General features: G+C 42.1%; 1 protein-coding gene across 3 annotated transcripts in view; it reads left to right on the top strand.

Annotated features, from left to right (window-relative positions):
- The window catches only part of WWP2 (WW domain containing E3 ubiquitin protein ligase 2), a 175748-nt gene that overhangs the window by 134544 nt on the left and 22506 nt on the right, over positions 1-18698 (top strand). For all 3 annotated transcript variants that reach the window (XM_057713661.1, XM_057713660.1, XM_057713662.1), the window contains exon 9: positions 13278-13367. In XM_057713661.1, the coding sequence (XP_057569644.1) occupies positions 13278-13367 (90 nt within the window). The remainder of the gene's footprint in view (positions 1-13277; positions 13368-18698) is intronic.

Here is an 18698-nt window from a genome sequence, read left to right as displayed (position 1 = left end):
TAGTTGTGTATATATGTCAATCCCAATCTCCCAATTCATCCCACTCCCCCTTTCCCTCCTTGGTGTCCATACGTTTGTTCTCTACATCTGTGTCTCTATTTCTGCTTTGCAAATAGGTTCATCTGTAACATTTTTCTAGATTCCACATATAAGCGTTAATATACGATATTTGTTATTCCTGGTATCTTGCATTCAGGAGTCAGGGGACCACTTTTAACCTTTTTAAATAAAACTCTGAGCATGACATTCACCACTCAGAATGCAGTGGCTTCCTATTGTCTTTAGGGATAAATTCTCAAATCCTTAATAAGACCTGAAAAGCCCTGCAGGATAGGACCTCATCCACCCCTCAAGCCTTCCATGGGAGACGCTCTTTGCTTTGCACTCTAAGCTGTAGCCTTAACTTATTTTAGTTTGACAAATGTACTACCCTTTCTCTGGATTTGGGACCGTCTGCCATGCTGGTTACCCTTTCTGAAAACTTCCTCACCCTTTTGTCCATTAATTTCTATCCAGCTTCAAGTCTCAGGTTAATCACCACTTCCTCTAGGAATCCTTCCTCGATCCCGGGGTAGACAAGGTCAGACCGCCCTGTGTACTGTAACTCTTCTCACACGTATAGTTGCGTGTTTTGCGTCTCTCTGCCCTGCTGGGCTGTAAACATCAAGATGGCAAGAAGCCTGGCACAAAGTCAGCCCCTGAGACATATTTATAGTGAATTAATGGGTCAATTTAAGTGCCATCTTTTTTTTTTTTTTCTCCACCTGGATGAATGTTTTCTGCTTCTTTGACGCCTCAAATAAAGAGCAGCTATGACAGGAATATTTCATTTTCTTCCCAAGAGCAGGACCTTAAGGGGTCACTCGCTAGGTTGTCTGGCTTTGAGTTCAACTTTGAATCTCTTACAGGGTCAGAATGTTCTTCCCTGCTCACTAGGGGTCCTCACGCCCTGGGAGACAGCGTGGACCATGTCTCCCCTTTCTAAGGCATTTCTGAGCCATGCTAGACTGATTTTCATGGCATCCAGCTGCCTTTGTCTCTTTCCAGCCTTACCTTCTCAACTCCTTCAATCTCCTTTACAGAGGGATGGGGCAGAGTTCACTTGGGGATCCCAAGGGCTTATTTTTCCAGTTGCTGCATTGCCTTTCTGAAACTTGCAGCAGATGAGACTAGTCATAAAGATGTCACATTCGTCTGTGTGTTTTAGTGACTGAAGGCCACCGAAAACTGGGCCACATAAATCCAAACAGAACACCCTTTATCCCTTTCCTCTCTCTTCCTGTCTTCAAACCCTCCTGCTTTCCACACCTTTTAATTTAATTAGCACAAAAGAAGCCAATTGGAAGGGCGTGGCGTTTTCAGCTTCCAAATGTCCATTAAAGGAGGGGGTGCCAGGAAGGCTTGGGAGAAGAGGTTGAGATAGTGGTCCGGGCAGCAGGCAGTGGGGAGGGAGGCCACTTTGATCAGCTGGCCCTGCATCTGGTTTTTGTCAGCAGGGAGCCCACTTTGGGGACCAAATGCTCATTAACAGACTGTGTGTACATGGCTTAGATAAACTCCAAGTGCGTCGCAAACTCCAAGTGCGTCGCAGGCTCTGCAGCTCACCCAGGCCCTCGCGCACAGAGGCACATTATTTCACCCTGGCAGCCAGCGCTGTGCTGTGGTTTCTTACATAAGGGAGGCCGTTGTGTTTGGACTCTGCCGACTTACCTCAGCGCTGCTGTTTCACACCATCCCTCTCCTCCCGCAGTCATTGGTGGCCCTGGGCATTTCCTGCCTCAGAGCAGAATTAATTGAGGAGGGTGTTTCCTGGATCTATTTGATTTGCCATCTTCCCCTACCCCCAGGCCCAGTTATGGAGACCCAGAGGTCCTTTCTCCAGGTGGTCCTTGACACACTATCAAGGACGACAACCTGGTAAGAGTTCTTTGATGTTTTCTTTGTGGAGACACTTTAAGAGACATTGGAATTTGCAGCTTCTCTGCTAAGTTATAAACCAGCCACTGCCATTGCATTTCATTCCAAACTCAATTTTGGCACTAGCCAAAGATCCTTACCCAAGGAGTTCTAAAACAGTGCTTCTCAAACTGAAAAACTAGTCCTTTTTTTCTCTTTCTTTCTGTTGTTTGTTTTGTTTTATTTATTTATTTTTCAATCTCTTGTGAACCCTTACTTTTGTCCTCTGTTCTATTCGGTAAGGCAAATCTACAGATCACATATTTGGATGTTGTGGCAATGTCAAGTTGTCTAAAAGTTTCTAAATGCCAAGAAACTTCTGTACTTTTCTGATTGCTGAACAGTAACAGTCTGAGCCATGGACCATAGTTTGAGTAGCAGAGGATTAAAGGATTATACTGGAGAATCTGTGCCTCTTTGCTAAGTAGGATGGTTTAGTTCTTGACTGCAATGCTTAGTTAATGCCAGATGATACATGTTTCTGGCTTCCTCCTCCTCATCTCAGAAGGAAAGTGTTGTTTCCAAAGATTCCACTGTTGTTGGGGCTGGCCCATGAGAAGTTCTTATCCTGGTATATGTCTGTATTCATGAGTAATTAGGAATTTTCTTTTTTACTGTAGTTTTTTGAGAGCTCCTCAAGAGCTGTGATTATTGTGTCCATCTTTGTATTGCCAGCACTTAGCATAGTATTGATACTTGGCTTCTAGGGAGATGGAGTGAGAAGTGTTTGTTGAATGACTGGATAAGTGTTTTCATTCTCAATAGCTCTTACAATTTTTTATAGTTTTTTTTTTTTTTTGAAAAATTAGAAAAAAATATAGGAAAGAAATAGAAGAAGAACAATAACAAACACCCACCCACCCAGATTTAACCACTGGTGCTTTTCATGCACCTCATGTATGTTTTTGCCTTATCATTAGTGATGGTTAACACGTGTGAAATGTTTCCAGTGTGCTGGGGAGTGCTAGGTTTTATATGTGGATTATTTCACAGTCTTCACGGCACTCTTTATAGTAGCTACTTTTACCCTCATTTTGCAAATGAGGAAACCTTAAGAAGTGTGCCCAAGACCACATATATAGACATGCACACTCAACATACATCTACCAAAATTTGACAGTCTTAGGGTATGTGCTTTTAAAATTTATTTTTTAATTGTAAAATATTTGAAGCATGCAGATAAGAATAGAAAGTAATACAAGAAATACAGGTGGGCTGCACCACCCAGCTTTATCAAACTTTAGCATTATGCTGCATTTGCTATAAACTTCCCCCCATTTTCTTCTTACTTCTTGATGAAGAAGACATTACCAATAAAGTTGAAAGTCCCTGTGAAACCCTTCCCTATCCCATGCCCTGTATACAGAGATACATGGAACTTGGTACATTCATTTAAACTGCTGTATGGTATTCTATTGTATGAATAATTAAAAATTTATGTTGCAATTAAAACTTATTTATATTTACTGTATATTATATATCATATCAATATAAAATATAAAAAAACATCTTTTATATTTATGTTTATTTATAATTACCTCTTTGCCTTTATAATCAATGTTGCAATGAAGTGTTTTCTGTCCATGTCTTGCGTGCATGTTTGTTTCTTTAGTGCAAGTACTGGAACTGGAATTTCTTCTTTGTAGGAGGATGACGGTCTTCACTTTTAGTAGACACTATCAAATTGCTTTTCGAGTCAGCTCACCAATTCACACTCCCATGAGCATGCATAAGCATTCCTGCTAAAACAGAATTGTCAGATTTTTTTCACTTTGGCCAGTCTGATGGGTGTGAATGGGTATCCCTTGTTGGTTTTAATTTGAATTTCCTTGATTATCATTGAGATGAAACCTTTTTACATGTTTTTTAAAAAATTTGGTTCTTGAATTTCCTATCTTGTGAATTGTCTATTCATATATTTTTGCCCATTTTTCTGTTTGGCTGTCTTTTTAATCTGAAGGATTTCTTAATATATGCTGGATACTAATTCCCTCTCAATTATGTGCATTGCAGTTATTTTCTCCCAGTCTGTGGCTTGCCTTTTCACTTTTCTATGTTGTCTTTTACTATATAGAAGTTCACAGTTTTAAATAGTCAAATTTGTTAATCTTTTTCATGTGTCTTTTGTGCCTTTTCTGAAATGCTTCCTTACTCTGATGTTGTAAAAATTTTACATGCGTACAGACCACCCCTCCTCCATGTTTTGTTGGTTGTGATAACCTGTTATTTCACATTTAACTTTTTTAAAATCAAGATGTGATTTACAGGCATTGGAGAGTCATAGTTTAATTGGCAGCATTTTTTTTCTTTCTTGGTGGTATGTTAAAAAATCTTATAATTGGTGGCATTTTAGATTTAATGAAAAATAGTATATATAATTTTTAAACAAAATTTTGATTATCTTATGCATGTCTTTTCACTTGTTGTTTTCCACCCAATATATTGTAAAACATCTGAATAAGTCTATATTACCTGCAATGGTATTTCATTTTATTTTTTTATTTTATATTTTTAATAAATTTATTTATTTATTTATTTATTGGCTGCGTTGGGTCTCCACTGCTGCATGCAGGCTTTCTCTAGTTGCAGCAAGCAGGGGCTTATTGTGGTGGTTTCTCTTGTTGTAGAGCATGGGCTCTAGGCATACAGGCTTCAGTAGTTGTGGCACACAGGCTCAATAGTTGTGGCTCGCAGGCTCTAAAGCTCAGGCTCAGTAATTGTGGCGCATAGACTTAGTTGCTCTGCGGCATGTGGTATCTTCCCAGAGCAGGGATCAAACCCATGTCCCCTGCATTGGCAGGCGGATTCTTAACCATTGCGCCACCAGGGAAGTCCCTGCAATGGTATTTTAAGTGACTGAATACTCATTATATAATTAACATGATTTATTTTACTAATCCTCCATTTTGGAGCATTTAGGTTTTTCTAGTTTTTCTGCAACATGCTGCAACATACTGTGACAGATGCACTTACAGCTAAATCTTTGACACATAATTATTTCCTTAGGATATATCCTGGAAGCAGAGTTACTAAATTAAAGAGTATTCATGTAGGACAGGTTTTTGACCAAGTTGCCAAATTGCCTTTGGGAAAGAGTATAACCATTTTTGCTCCCACTAACTACTTTTTAAGAGTGGCTATTTCCCTATGTTGCCAAATTTATCTACACATTTTTTTTATCTGCAAAAATGTTAAAAAAAAGACTTTTTTTAATAGACACCATCTCTAGAAATTATCTTGCCTCTCTGTGCAAGCATATCTTTTAGTGTTGCCATCTTTCACTGAAGGGCTTTTGGGACTTTTCCAAGGCAAAGAAAATGGGATGGTTGAAGAAGAAGGAGAAGAAAAACAGACCTTAATTCAGAGTCCTTGGTAGCTACTACTGTGCCCCCCTGTACTCAAGGGGCATAAAGTGCTGGTTGTTGATAGTTTTAAAAAGGGGGTTAGTGTTGGATTTAAAGGAGAGCTCAGTATTTCAAGAAGGGTTCTTGGGGAAGGTCTGAGTTTAACACACTTTCTACCCAGTTTATAGAGGACCTACTGAAGCAGTGAAAACAGTAAGTAGGACATGTGTTCCATTGCACACTGATTTTTTTTTTAATTCTAGGTCTCTCTCTTTTTTTAAAATAATATTCATTCATTCATTCATTCATTCATTCATTTAATTGGCTATGCCATGAGGCATGTGGGATCTTCCCTGACCAGGGATCGAACTTTTGCACCCTGCATTGGAAATGCAGAGTCTTAACCACTGGACTACCAGGGACGTCCCCGCACACAGATTTTTGACTCATAAAACAGTCTGACAATGTCCCTACTGAGGAAATAAATCTTACAGTTCACTCAGGAAGTGGCCAGTTTGGGGAATAGGATTTAGTTCAGAGTTAAAATTTACTATAGGAGCATAAAGTAAGAAAATATGAATTCCCTGTAAAATTTGCCTGAGGGGAGTTGAACTTCTCCATAGGCAGCTTTAAGAATACCTGAATTCTTTGTGTATTTTTCTGAAGTTTAGTTTTTGTGTAAGTAACCAGCAAGGCATTTTTATTGGTGTGTAAGTATTCTGGTATGATTTTGTTTTCTGATGGAAAGAGTGCATTTTGCATGAGAGTCAGCTTTACTAAGCCCAGTGCTTGTGTTAATAAAATTTATTAACAAATTATAAATAATACAAGTTAATAATGTTCTTACTAAGAATTTGTGATCATGTTGATATTGTCTCTGATACTAACCTGAAATCCTCAGATTGTCCGGCTTTAAATTCCTTCTCAACTTAATCTGACTCTTGGTGAAACTGTGATTCTGTCCAAACTTAGGGGAAGCTGACCAAAAAGTGTAATGATCAGGATGGCTGAATATACACTGTAACAGCAAGTAACTGAGAATTGATTTCCTGAAGACCCTTTAGGAAACCTTCCACAAGAAAACGTGGTTCAGGTGACCAGACAATTTCCTTACGTAGGAGAGAAATGATTGGGTGCCATCCTAATAACGGAATTGAGATTTTCTGCCTTTACCTTTTGTAACGATGGTGGTGGTTTGGGAGGACTGGAGTATGGGCATGGAAGATATACAGCTTACCGAATGCAAGTTTGTGTTGCTGACGCACAGCGAGGCCAATCAATACCCAGACGTCAGAGTTCGGAGCAGAGAAAGGTTTACTGCAGGGCCATGCAAGGAGACGGGTGGCTCGTGCCCCCAAAACCCCAAGGTCCCCAAAGGGTTTCAGCAAGACACCTTTAAAGGCAAGGTGAGGGAGGGGCGTGATTAGTTGTTGCAGACTTCTTGGTGTCCAAATCCTTTGTTCTTGCTGCTGTCCAGTAGGTCAGGTCACATTGTTCCTGTAAAACTCCAGCAAGACAAATGTTACTCTCTGTTCTGCAACTTTTTATCTCCATATGAATGGACTCTTAAAGGTCAGAACCTTGAGAATGGGCTGTCTTGTATATTTCAGGCTATAGGCAACATTCTTTTATAAAAGGTGCAGCGCCAGCATGACTAAGCACAGGAAACAGTGTACAAAGGTTAAAGTAAAAGAAAGAGATCTATTATGGAGTCAGACTTGTTCTTCCCTATTACAAACTGAATAAAGGGCAGTTAAAATCCATAGGAGCAAAGGAAATTTAGGTTAAAAAAAAAGTACAGAGATTAATTGAAATTGGAGGCTATTTTTTAAGTACTTTCAAATAGACTCTGTGTAGTCCATGGTGCAACGGAATGTTGCACATGGAAGGCCAAGGAGCAATGTGTTGGGAAGGGACCTGAATTGAGCTTGGTGCTTTGAACACTGTTTCTGATAGCATCAAAGAAGGCTATTCAGTGGGAGACGGTGTGAGCCACGTGACCAGGATGCAGTATCGAGACCCATGGGTAGTTTGATTGAAAAGCCTTTTAATCTCAGCATGAAGAAGATGCTTATAAGGTTCAGAAACCTAACCCCTGCCAGGGATGTGCTGATGAAAGGTCACTGCCAGTATCACTTTCTTGGCATGGGGAGACCAAACCAATACAGTCAGAAGGCTTAATCTTATGGGTCAGCAGTTACAGAGGAGAAAGGAGAATCGGGAGGCTCGTTTGATTGACAATAGAATCCACCGACTCAGCTACACAAACGGAGGGGAGGGATTTGTATGAATTCTGAGGAGCCGTGCAGGTAGGGAGGAGTTGAGAGTTCTCTAAGAAAAGCAGCTAGGCCAGGTCATGGATCAGGGAGGAACCACATGGACATTTAATCCGAGCAGGAGTCCAATTTTAAAAGGAAGAATGTAGATATCAAAAAAAAATAATAATAAAGGTAATGGAAGAAAGGTCTTGTTCCTCTTGGTAACTATTTTTCTAGCTAAGCCAGTTGAGAGGGTTCATAGAAGGACACTGAGATTCGCTGGACAATAACAGTGCCCGAAAGAGAACCTTTCATTTCTAGGATCAGCTGGGATCAAAGACAGGATAGACAGGTCTTGTCTAGGCTTGGGAGGAGCCGCGGTAACTCTTGAATATAAGCAAAGAGGACTTCACACTGATTTCCTTTCTAGCTTTGTAGGAAGACCACTGTGTCAATTCAAGGCATTTACTTCATGGAATTTTAAGAATTATCCCATCTTCAAATGAAAATATTAGCCAAAGTATAATAAAACTAAAGTTTTCTCCTTGCCTCAAATGAAATAGAAAAGAAGCCAGAAGTCGAGACCACTTATAAGATGAAAGTTGTAACAAAAGAAATAAAGAAAAACAAATATATTTTAGCACCTTTTTTCCCCAACTGCAGCAACACATATTTTGTCTTTATTCAAGGGGCAGCCCCACCCACCTATTACGGTCAATTTTCCAAATCATGACTGCGAAATGAGCAAAGTTATTTTATTGGTGCTTTTGTGCCACAAAATTGCCAAGGACTGGAAGGATAGAGCTAATTTCTTAGGAAATGCTGAGGAATTCTCAGCTCCTTAAGTCTTTATTAAGAGCAAATGTTATGAAAGAGTGGTTTGCTACCCTTGCCTTGAGGAGCTTCCATATTTCAGTACTTACCCTTAAGCCAAGTATCTTTCTCAAGACCTTCCTTATTTCCAAATTCAGATTAATAAAGAGGGTATCGGATTTGCTGTTTTATTACCCAGCAGACAGGAGGAATTTAGAGAGCTGGTGTGAAATCACAGTATGTTAGCCTATTTTGCTCCAGAGTCTCCACCAGATCCCCACCAGCCTTTTGAGCTGGCAATATCTGTTACTCTTTTGTCTTCAATTCAGAAGGCATTGAGAGGGAGAGAGCTTTAACTTTACCCTGTGTGTGTTTTCACCTGGTCACTTTTGCCTGAAGATTCTGCCCTTTCAATAAAATACTCACTGAAGGGCAAGGAGTTTCCTTTTGCAATGGGAGGAACCAGGGCACCTGGGCCAAGTCACCAGTATTTGCTTCAACCAGAATCTTGGGCGGGAATACCCAGGAGAAAAAGTGTTCTCAAGCGCATTTTAATGGTGTTTGTAGCACTCCGGTCCTCAACCCAGTAGTTGATCCCTTTTGAGGGGAGGAAGTGTGGAACGACCAAACCTCACTGCTCCCAGGGGTAAGCCTCCCAGTGGTGCAAAATATGCGCCTCTTCCCATGGATCATATCTGAGCAGAGGGCTGTGATTAAAACGGAGCCTAGAAATTAACAAGGTTAACTTAACTGTAATTTCTTCCCAGTTTTCTTGATCTTACAGGGTCCTCTACCCAGACTCTCATGCTAGGGAAAGCTGTTCATGTTGAGGTGGGCATTGGAAAGGCACCTGGCACCTTATCTGCTCGGTCATGGGTTCCTCATAAGTTCCAGTTGCCCTTCATTTTCCTCCTTTCTTCCTTTCAGCGTGACATGGTGAACCTCATGGGCTAGAGAGTCAGAGCTGAGTTTGTTTGTTTTTTAGATTTTTTTGATGTGGACCATTTTTAAAAGTCCTTATTGAGTTTGTTACAATATTGCTTCTGTTTTATGTTTTGGTTTTTTGGCCACGAGGCACGCGGGATCTTAGATCCCGACCAGGGATCGAACCCACACCCCCTGCATTGGAAAGTGAAGTCTTAACCACTGGACTGCCAGGGAAGTACCAGAGAGCTGAGTTTGCCATGTAAGAGTTACGTAGCCTCTCTGAGCCTCAGTTCCCTCGATGGTGATGACATGTCCCATCTTAAAGGATGGAGGCAGGACCGAATGAGGTAAGACATGAACCTGCAGCTCATTGTGGATGCTCAGTGTGTGATGGTTACTCCCTTCCCATCTTTGACTTAAAAACCTTGCTTATACCTGTATCTGAATTAGCCTCTGAGGAGCTCATCAACGTGGTCTGCTGATAAGTGAGAAGTAATATCGAATAAAGCTGATATCTATTTGAGTAGACACATGAGGCGTAGTAATAGAAGTTAGGACATTTATGTCAGTATACAGTCAACTCTGCTGTAACATATGTGCTTCTAGAAATCACCACCATGTGCCAAATCATGCAGTAAAGACCACAGGGCTTACAAGGAAAAATGAGTTAGGGGCATAACAGTCAAAAATTTGTCAGTGATGCACACACATACATAGGAACCTAATAACAATGGTAGCACAGTCTTACACATGTTAAATGGTTGAGATCATAACAGTACAATAAATATGGTATGTTTCCATGAGAATACCTGAAGCTTGCTTGTGGAAGCAGGTGTCAGAAGGGTTGAAGCTTGTGAGTGTTGTCGTGAAGTGGTACAAGGAGGGTTTTCCGAAATCAGATGGGAGTTGTAGCACCAGATGTGGGTGCATGTGGTGTGTAACACACAGTAAAGTGAGGTAGCTGATAGATGTGTATGGGTTTTGTGTATTCCTACACACTTGGGTTCAGCTGGGGGAAGTCTTCTCTGTTCATCTAGTGTGTCTCGATGGCACATTCATGCAAAGCAAACACAGAATTCACACTGTGTTCCCTTATGTATCAATCACACTGGCATCGATTTGTGTTTTTAAAAGGAGCGTTTCAGTAGAACTGACTGTCCTAGCTTCCTGGAAAAGATCACCTTCCCCTAGGCAGTACCCAAAAGTAGAGGTAAATAAAATCAATGTAAAACATAAAGGAGAATGGGACCATGAACATCTTTTATAAAATGCTAATCATTTTATAAACATAAATCTTTGCATCCCTTATATGTAGGTGGATAAGTGGCGTTATTGTCGGATTTCATTGAACGCAGGAATAATAAGAGTGGGGGTGGGTAGTCCTTGGATGTATTTTGTAGTGATTTTGCCTTTGGATTTATTCTTTGGATCATCTGCTACCTTGTCATTCTGCCATTAGCACAGATGAGCCACCCTCAGCACCCTGATCTCATATTAACCCCCACACAGACTTAGGGGTAGAGCAGCCAATAAATAGCAGTATGCTGTTTTCTTTTCTTTTCTTTTCTTTTCTTTTCTTTTCTTTTCTTTTCTTTTCTTTTCTTTTCTTTTCTTTTCTTTTAGAAATTAACAATAATTCTGTTACTTATTTATTTTTATGTATTGGCTACATTGGGTCTTCGTTGCTGCACGTGGGCTTTCTCTAGCTGTGGTGAGTGGGGGCTACTCTTCATTGTGGTACGCTGGCTTCTCATTGCGGTGGCTTCTCTTGTTGCGGAGCACGGGCCCGAGCCACTCAATCCTCAGTAGTTGTGGCACTTGGGCTCAGTAGTTGTGGCTTGCAGGCTCTAGAGCGCAGGCTCAGTAGTTAAGGTGCACAGGCTTAGTAGCTCCATGGCATGTGGGATCTTTCCAGACCAGGGCTCGAACCCGTATCTCCTGTATTGGCAGGTGGATTCTCAACCACTGTGCCACCAGGGAAGTCCATATGCTGGTTTTCTTGATTCATCCAGATTTCTTTCAAAGATCCGCTGTAAATAAATCCTGTATTTTACACAAAAATAAACTCAAAATGGATTAAAGACCTAAATGTAAGGCCAGACACTATAAAACTCCTAGAGGAAAACATAGGCAGAACATTCTATGACATACATCAAAGCAAGATCCTTTTTGACACACCTCCTAGAATAATGGAAATAAAATCACGAATAAACAAATGGGACCTAATGAAACTTAAAAGCTTTTGCACAGCAAAAGAAACCATAAACAAGACAAGAAGACAACCCTCAGAATGGGAGAAAATACTTGCTAACGAAGGAACTGACAAAGGATTAATCTCCAAAATATACAAGCAGCTCACACAGCTTAATACCCCAAAAGCAAATAACCCAATCCACAAATGGGCAGAAGACCTAAAGAGACATTTCTCCAAAGAAGACATACAGAAGGCCAACAAATACATGAAAAGATCCTCAACATCACTAATCATTAGAGAAATGCAAGTCAAAGCCACCATGAGGTATCACCTCACACTGCTCAGAATGGCCATCATCAAAACATCTCGAAACAACAAATGTTGGATAGGGTGTGGAGAAAAGGGAACTCTCCTACACTGTTGGTGGGAATGTAAGTTGGTACAGCCACTATGGAAAACAATTTGGAGGTTCCTTAAAAACTAAAAATAGAACTACCATATGATCCAGCAATCCCACTAATGGGCATATACCCAGAGAAAACCATAATCCAAAAAGAAACATGTACCACAATGTTCATTGCAGCACTATTTACAGTAGGCAGGACATGGAAGCAACCTAAATGCCCATCAACAGATGAATGGATAAAGAAGATATGGCATATATATACAATGGAATATTACTCAGCCATAAAAAGGGATGAAGTGGAGCTATATGTAATGAGGTGAATAGACCTAGAGTTTGTCATACAGAGTGAAGTAAGCCAGAAAGAGAAAAACAAATATTGTATGCTAACTCATATATACGAAATCGAAAAAAAAAAATGGTACTGATGAACCCAGTGACAGGGCAAGAATAAGGATGCAGATGCAGAGAATGGACTGGAGGACACCGGGTTGCGGGGGCAGGGGGCGAGGGGAATCTGGGATGAAGTGAGAGAGTAGCATAGACACATATACACTACCAACTGTAAAATAGATAGCTCGTGGCAAGTTGCTTTCTAACAAAAGGAGATCAACTCGATGATGGGTGATGCCTTAGAGGACCAGGACAGGGAGGGTAGGAGGGAGTCGCGGGAGGGAGGGGATATGGGGATATATGTATAAATACAGCTGATTCACTTTGGTGTACCTCAAAAGCTAGTACAAGAATGTAAAGCAATTATATTCCAATAAAGAGCTTAAAAAACAAACAAAAAACAAAGGGAATACATACTCAAAAATAAATAAATCCTGTATTTTAAAAAGAAACGTGATCACGGATATATATGATGCTAGGGGAACAGAGGTGGTCATATACTTTGTGACTTTAAGAGGTAGTAGGCTACAAGGGCTGAAGGGTCCCTGGATGAACTTTAGGAGAGGTCTGTGAACCCCAGAAATTGTGCACAACACATTATTGTTGGTAAGTGAATTTTGGAAGGAAAGAGTCCTCAGCTTTCATCACATTCCTAAAGAGATCTCTGACCCTGAAATGGCTAAGAAACACTGATTCAGAAAAATCCATGGGAATGTAGATTCATACAGGTTGTTAAGGGCAGTTTAGCACGATCTTTGAGGTATCTAGTACCTTGAGTCCGTAAAGGGAAACGCTTATCGTTTTCTCGGGAAGCAGATGTGGGTGCCACCATCAGTGACAGCGTGGAGCTGGCTTGACTAGCGGGTTGGGCTTGCATATCTTTGATGTTTCCTCTCAAATTAGCCACGTCAGTAGTGAAGGACTCCTTTGAGCAAGGGCCTGTGCCTTTCAGCTGTGTGTCTCATGCCTCCCTTGACTTTATTTTGCAGATGGGAGCAGCGAGAGCTTCCCAATGGGCGTGTCTATTATGTTGACCACAATACCAAGACCACCACCTGGGAGCGGCCTCTTCCTCCAGGGTAAGGCTTGGACCAGTAAGCCCCGAGGCGCTAGAACTGGCACCAAGAGTCCCCCATCGGCTTCTGCACCACGCGTTGCCACGCTCATCTCTTTATTAATGCGCCCCCCCCCCCTTCCCCTCCTCCCATAGCCATCCCGTCCTACGGTCTCCCTTCTCTCTTTCTACTTTCCCTTCTCCCTATGTATGTTGTGTTGGCCATGGGCTTTATTAAGTGGTATTCAGAGCCCCCGTGGCTGTTGGGTTCTGGAGGAAGAAGGGCTGGAGAGGCCTGAGGGGCTACTGGTGTCTCAGTGGCCTCAGTCATTTCACCTACAGAAATACCGTATAGAGTCCGGTGTTCAGTTTCTTTCTGCAGAGGCAGCAAAGCACAGGTCCCTTGATTGCTTTTCCTGCTCACTTAATTCTGCTCTCATTTCTTAGGACATACTAGGACATTTAGAGCATCTCTGGGGCAAAAAAGAACACGAGGAAGCCAAGATAGAGAGGGTGTTGATGCATTTCACAGGGCCCTGTGTCCAACCAGCCCCTGGAGGCAGTGTGCTTCTCGTTCAGCTGGGCTCTGCGAGAACGCAGCTCAGTTCTCCAAAACCAGAGGATGAGTGAGGCTTCCAAGTGAGGGAAGACTGTCCAAGTTCAAGGAGAAGGGGTTTGGTTCGCTGTCTGCCAGGGACAGAAAGTTCTTTCCACATATGTCTCCCAGTCCTGAGAGCTTTCTAAAGGGAATGCATTCTGCTCTCAGGAAACAATCACCTCCCAGTAAAGCAGCCATGAAGGGCTCCTACATAGAACATGAACACTGACTTCCTCCTCCGAAGCTTGTGAGGAGAAAGGATGTCAGGTGGGTGTGTCGGGAGAATGCCTGTGCTCTGTTCTGTTCACCTGTCAGGCGTGTGCTGGGCAGATACCACCTCACTTTCCGGTCCTACAAGTTTCCACGGATGGGCTGCTTTTAGTTTCAGTTTTCCAGTAGAATGCTAGTGTTTTCCTTTTCTTCCTTACCCTTCTGAAAATCACACTCATAATCCTCCATCCTTAACTCTCACTCTGTTTTCTCCTTTGACTTGAAGTCCAGGGAGCTTACCAGAGTTAAACGTTGACTTCTTAGAAAAAGTTAAACATTTTATTATGGAAACTATAGAAGTTTTCGTATTGCATTGTTCAAATATGTACAGAAAAATCCCCACACATGCAACACCTAGCTTCAATAATTTTCAACTCATGGCCACTCCTGTTTCCTCTTTATCAGGGGCTGGCAGAGTGTGGGCCTGTGGACAAAATCCCAGCCTGCCGCCTGTTTCTGTAAATAAAGTTTTATTGGAACTCATTTGTTTACTTATTGTCCATGGCTGCTTTTGTGCTTTTTGGCAGAGTTGAGTAATCATGACACAGACTATCTAGCCAGCAAAGACTGAAATATACACTTTGTGGCCCTTGTTAGAAAACATTTGCCAGCTCCTGCTGTGATATCCTCGCTCGCCCTTCCCCCACTCAGTCCTAGATTCTTTTGAAGCAAATCCCAGACATCATATTATTTTATCCAAATTTCAGTATATATTTCTAAAAAGTGTTCTCTTATTAAAAGTAAAACCACTGTACTGTTAACCGTATTTACCTACCACCATCAAATACCCAGTCAGTAGTCAGATTTCTCCAACTGTCTCACAAATTAATTGTCGACTTTTAACAGGACACGTTGCCCACTTGTATTTTGTGAATTTATAGCACGTGTATTTAAACGCAGTGGTAACTCTGTAAGTGTGCTGGTGGTTTGCCTCTTAACCTCTCTGGTCTATAAGTCATGTAGGCCTTGACCTGGCGAACATTTGGATGGAATCTAAATGAAGATATTTAATAGTGTTTTCTAAGAATGGCTGAGGATTTACTCTTCTTTCAGTATTGAGGTGGGATGCTAGACCCAGCTTTCTTATTTTCAGGATAGTTTTAATGTTTTCTTGTGAGATGGCTCAGCTCTGCACCCCGCTATAGGCTATAAGTTCTTTCTGAGTTTTAAGCCCAGACCTTTGAGTCCCTAGCACTTAGTTCTGCTTTGTAATAGGGAACCCAGAGGGAACAGAATGCTTAAGCTTTCATTGCTAATTAATGGGAGAAGTTCTGCCCTGGGGAAATGTTACCATGGTGAGAGCAATCTTTTTTTTTTTTTTAAATAAATTTATTTATGTATTTTTAAATTTTATTATATTTTATTTTTTGGCTGTGTTGGGTCTTCATTGCTGCACGTGGGCTTTCTCTAGTTGTGGTGAGCAGGGGCTACTCTTCATTGTGGTGCACAGGCTTCTCAATGCAATGGCTTCTGTTGTTGTGGAGCAGGGGCTCTAGGCACGTGGGCTTCAGTAGTTGTGGCATGTGGGCTCAGTAGGTGTGGCTTGCGGGCTCTAGAGCACAGGCTCAGTAGTTGCTCTATGGCATGTGGGATCTTCCCGGATCAGGGATCGAACCTGTGTCCCCTGCATTAGCAGGCGGATTCTTAACCACTGTGCCACCAAGGAAGTCCCGAGAGCAATCTTGAAACTACAGATGGAGCCATTATATCAGCAGACCTATACATATCCAGGAGTGAGATTGAGTCAAAGGATTCAGTTTCTCACAGCCATCCCCTTCTGTCCCACTGATGGGACACTTGTGTGAAGATCAGTCATTTTATCTGGGAGCAAAAAGTATTGGACCTGATAGTTAAGGATGAATGTAATAATTTGCTGTTTAGTCACTTGTAGGTGGTTCTCAAACTTGAGGTGAGCAGGGAGAGTGATCACCACAGAGCAGGGTATTGGGGAGGCCTCATAAGGGGCTCAGACTTGGTCTTTAGGAAAAGCTGGGAGTGGACTTCAGTGAGAAGAGGAAGGCTATCCAGGTTGGGAAAGCAGTGTGAATGTAAAAGGTGTGTTTGGGGAATGATGTGTGGAGCAGTTTTGCTGGAGTGGAGGGTTTGCATGAAACAAAGATGCTCAAAGTGTGTGCAGGAAGTCCCCTGAATTTGGTACAGATGCCCCCTGGAACCAAACAGGATGAAAGGGCTGACCCAGCCTCCGAACACTGCTTTGTTATACATTGTGATTCTGCGTAAGGTTTCACCTGCAACCAAGGGTGTGATGCTGCTGCTTAGAAGTTTGAAATTCACCAGTGTGGAGGACGTTTAGTTAAACATATGGATCGAACATGTGTTTATTTCCATTCCTTCCTGAAAACTCGCTAAAATAGCAACAGAGATGATTAAAAAAAGTATAATGATAAAGGAATGGAACAGGAGAAAAAGCATATGGGAGATTGTAATCAAAGTTTAGTTGCTGATGGATAAATGGCAGAGTTGTGAAAGCTGAAACCCAAGCTTCCAGTGTGGGGTTTCCACCCGGAAGACAGCCAGTTTGCACCATGGAGCCCTGGAAAGCTTCAGCGATAAGAGACATATGGGGGGTGTGTGTGTGTGTGAATGTGTATGTGTATGAGACTAAAAACCTGAAGTTTAAAATCTGTTCAGGGAGCAGCTAGGTTCCTAGGTTGTCAGCCATCACTCTCAACCCTCTGCAACATGTGTGTGAGCACAGACACACATGCACATATGTTCCCCCCCACATGTCCCCCCCCCCATACCCGCAGCCACGTGACTGCTGCTCGTGTGAGAAGTTCCTGGGAGAGTAGAACCAGCATGGAGAACACAGGCATAGCCAAAGGCAGGGATGAGCTCAGGAAAAAGGGATTAAGTGAGGATCCCCAGGGTAAAGATTGGAAAGTTTTTTTTTGCTGGGGAAAGAGTCTAAGGGAAGAAAACTAGATTGTGATATTTGGGGGGAATCTTCTAGTGAAACAGCTGAGTGAATCCAGAAATCAACTTTTAGACATTTTAACACTCAAGTGTGAGGGTTGAAATAAAGGCATCTTCAGACATGCAGGGTTTCAAAATATTAACTTTGGTGCATCCTTTCTCAGAAACTCCTAGCTGATTTCCTCCACAAGACAAGAGGAAACAGAGAAAGAAGTCCTGAGATGAAGGACACAGGGGACTCAGTTCAGGGGCCAAGAGGAGGGTGAGGGAAGATGACTCAGGACAGTAATGTAGAGTCGGCCTGGAGGACAGCTGTCCACGCTGGCAAAGGGTGCCTGGAGAGATGAAGCCAAGAGTTAAGTGACCCTGGGAGGCCACCTGCCCTGTCAGAATCTGGGGGTGAATTCGTGGAAACCAAGCAGAATACAACACACAGTTCTTAACTCTAGAGAAAAAGTTGTACAGGTAAGGAAAGGTATGTGTAGTATTCTACAGAGTCATAATGGGAACTCTGAATATTGGTTTAATGATGGTTTTCTAAGTTGGGAGGATGGGGGAGGAGAGAGCATTGTGTGTGTTGTGGGGTGGCGTATAAGAACTAAATCCTGAGCTTTGATAGTGGAAAGTCCATAAGTAATGTTTCATCTGGCAGAAATCAAGAAATTATGGAGTAAGCATTTACTTAGAAGTATGATTGTCAATAGAAGAGACAAGAGTTGGACGTAGCTGTTGCCTCTGGGGAGCAGAAATCAGCAGCGGGGAGAAGGAGGGCAGGAAACACTGGTTTTCATTGTATCCCCTAAAGTACTGTTTGTGTTTCAAACTATAGATACACGATTCCTTTGCTAACAAATATAAATAAAAATCACTGGTTGGGAGAATTTATGAGAAAGGTGGGAAGGTTCCAGCTTACTGTGAGCCTTGAGTACTGACTCAAGGTTTTGACTCGAGCATGACGTAAGGGATCAGTCTGCTGGGGCTACCCTGATGGCAGTTTATTGGCTGGATTGGGTGAGGAGGTTAGTTCAGGGATAGTTGGACTTAGAAGTGGAAAGTAAAGGGCAGGGAGACAAAATTAAAAAGAAGCCCTCAGGCTGAGTAGCTTACTGACATCAGTAGGAAAGGAATAGTCTGGAATGATGATGTCGTTTCATCCCTGGGAGGAGGACTGATTGGGGGGAGTAGGGGAAAGGTTCAGGTTTGGGGTGAGAGGGATGGCATTTAGTTGAATCCAAAGTGACAGCAGGTCATGAAGGCAAAACAGTGCAGCAGGTGGAACCCAGACACTGTCTGGGAACGGGCCTTGGGGACTGGGAACGATTACTTGAGGAGAAGCCGTTTTTAGGGGGGCTTTGACTTTGAAAGAATCATCAAAGAGATGGCAACAAAAGTTAGCTAGGAGGCTAACCCTGTAAGCTGAGGAAAGTATCAGACCCCAAAGCGCAATAGTCATGTAAATAAGATCAGAATTCAGAGATGATATGAGAAGGTAGTTGGGGAACAAAGACCCTCCATCACTTTGGAATCATACAGTCTAATCCATTTTGGGTT

This window comes from Hippopotamus amphibius, chromosome 16 (assembly GCF_030028045.1).
Source record: "Hippopotamus amphibius kiboko isolate mHipAmp2 chromosome 16, mHipAmp2.hap2, whole genome shotgun sequence".
Classification (NCBI taxonomy): Eukaryota; Metazoa; Chordata; class Mammalia; order Artiodactyla; family Hippopotamidae; genus Hippopotamus; species Hippopotamus amphibius.
This window is presented reverse-complemented; position numbering and strand designations above follow the sequence as displayed.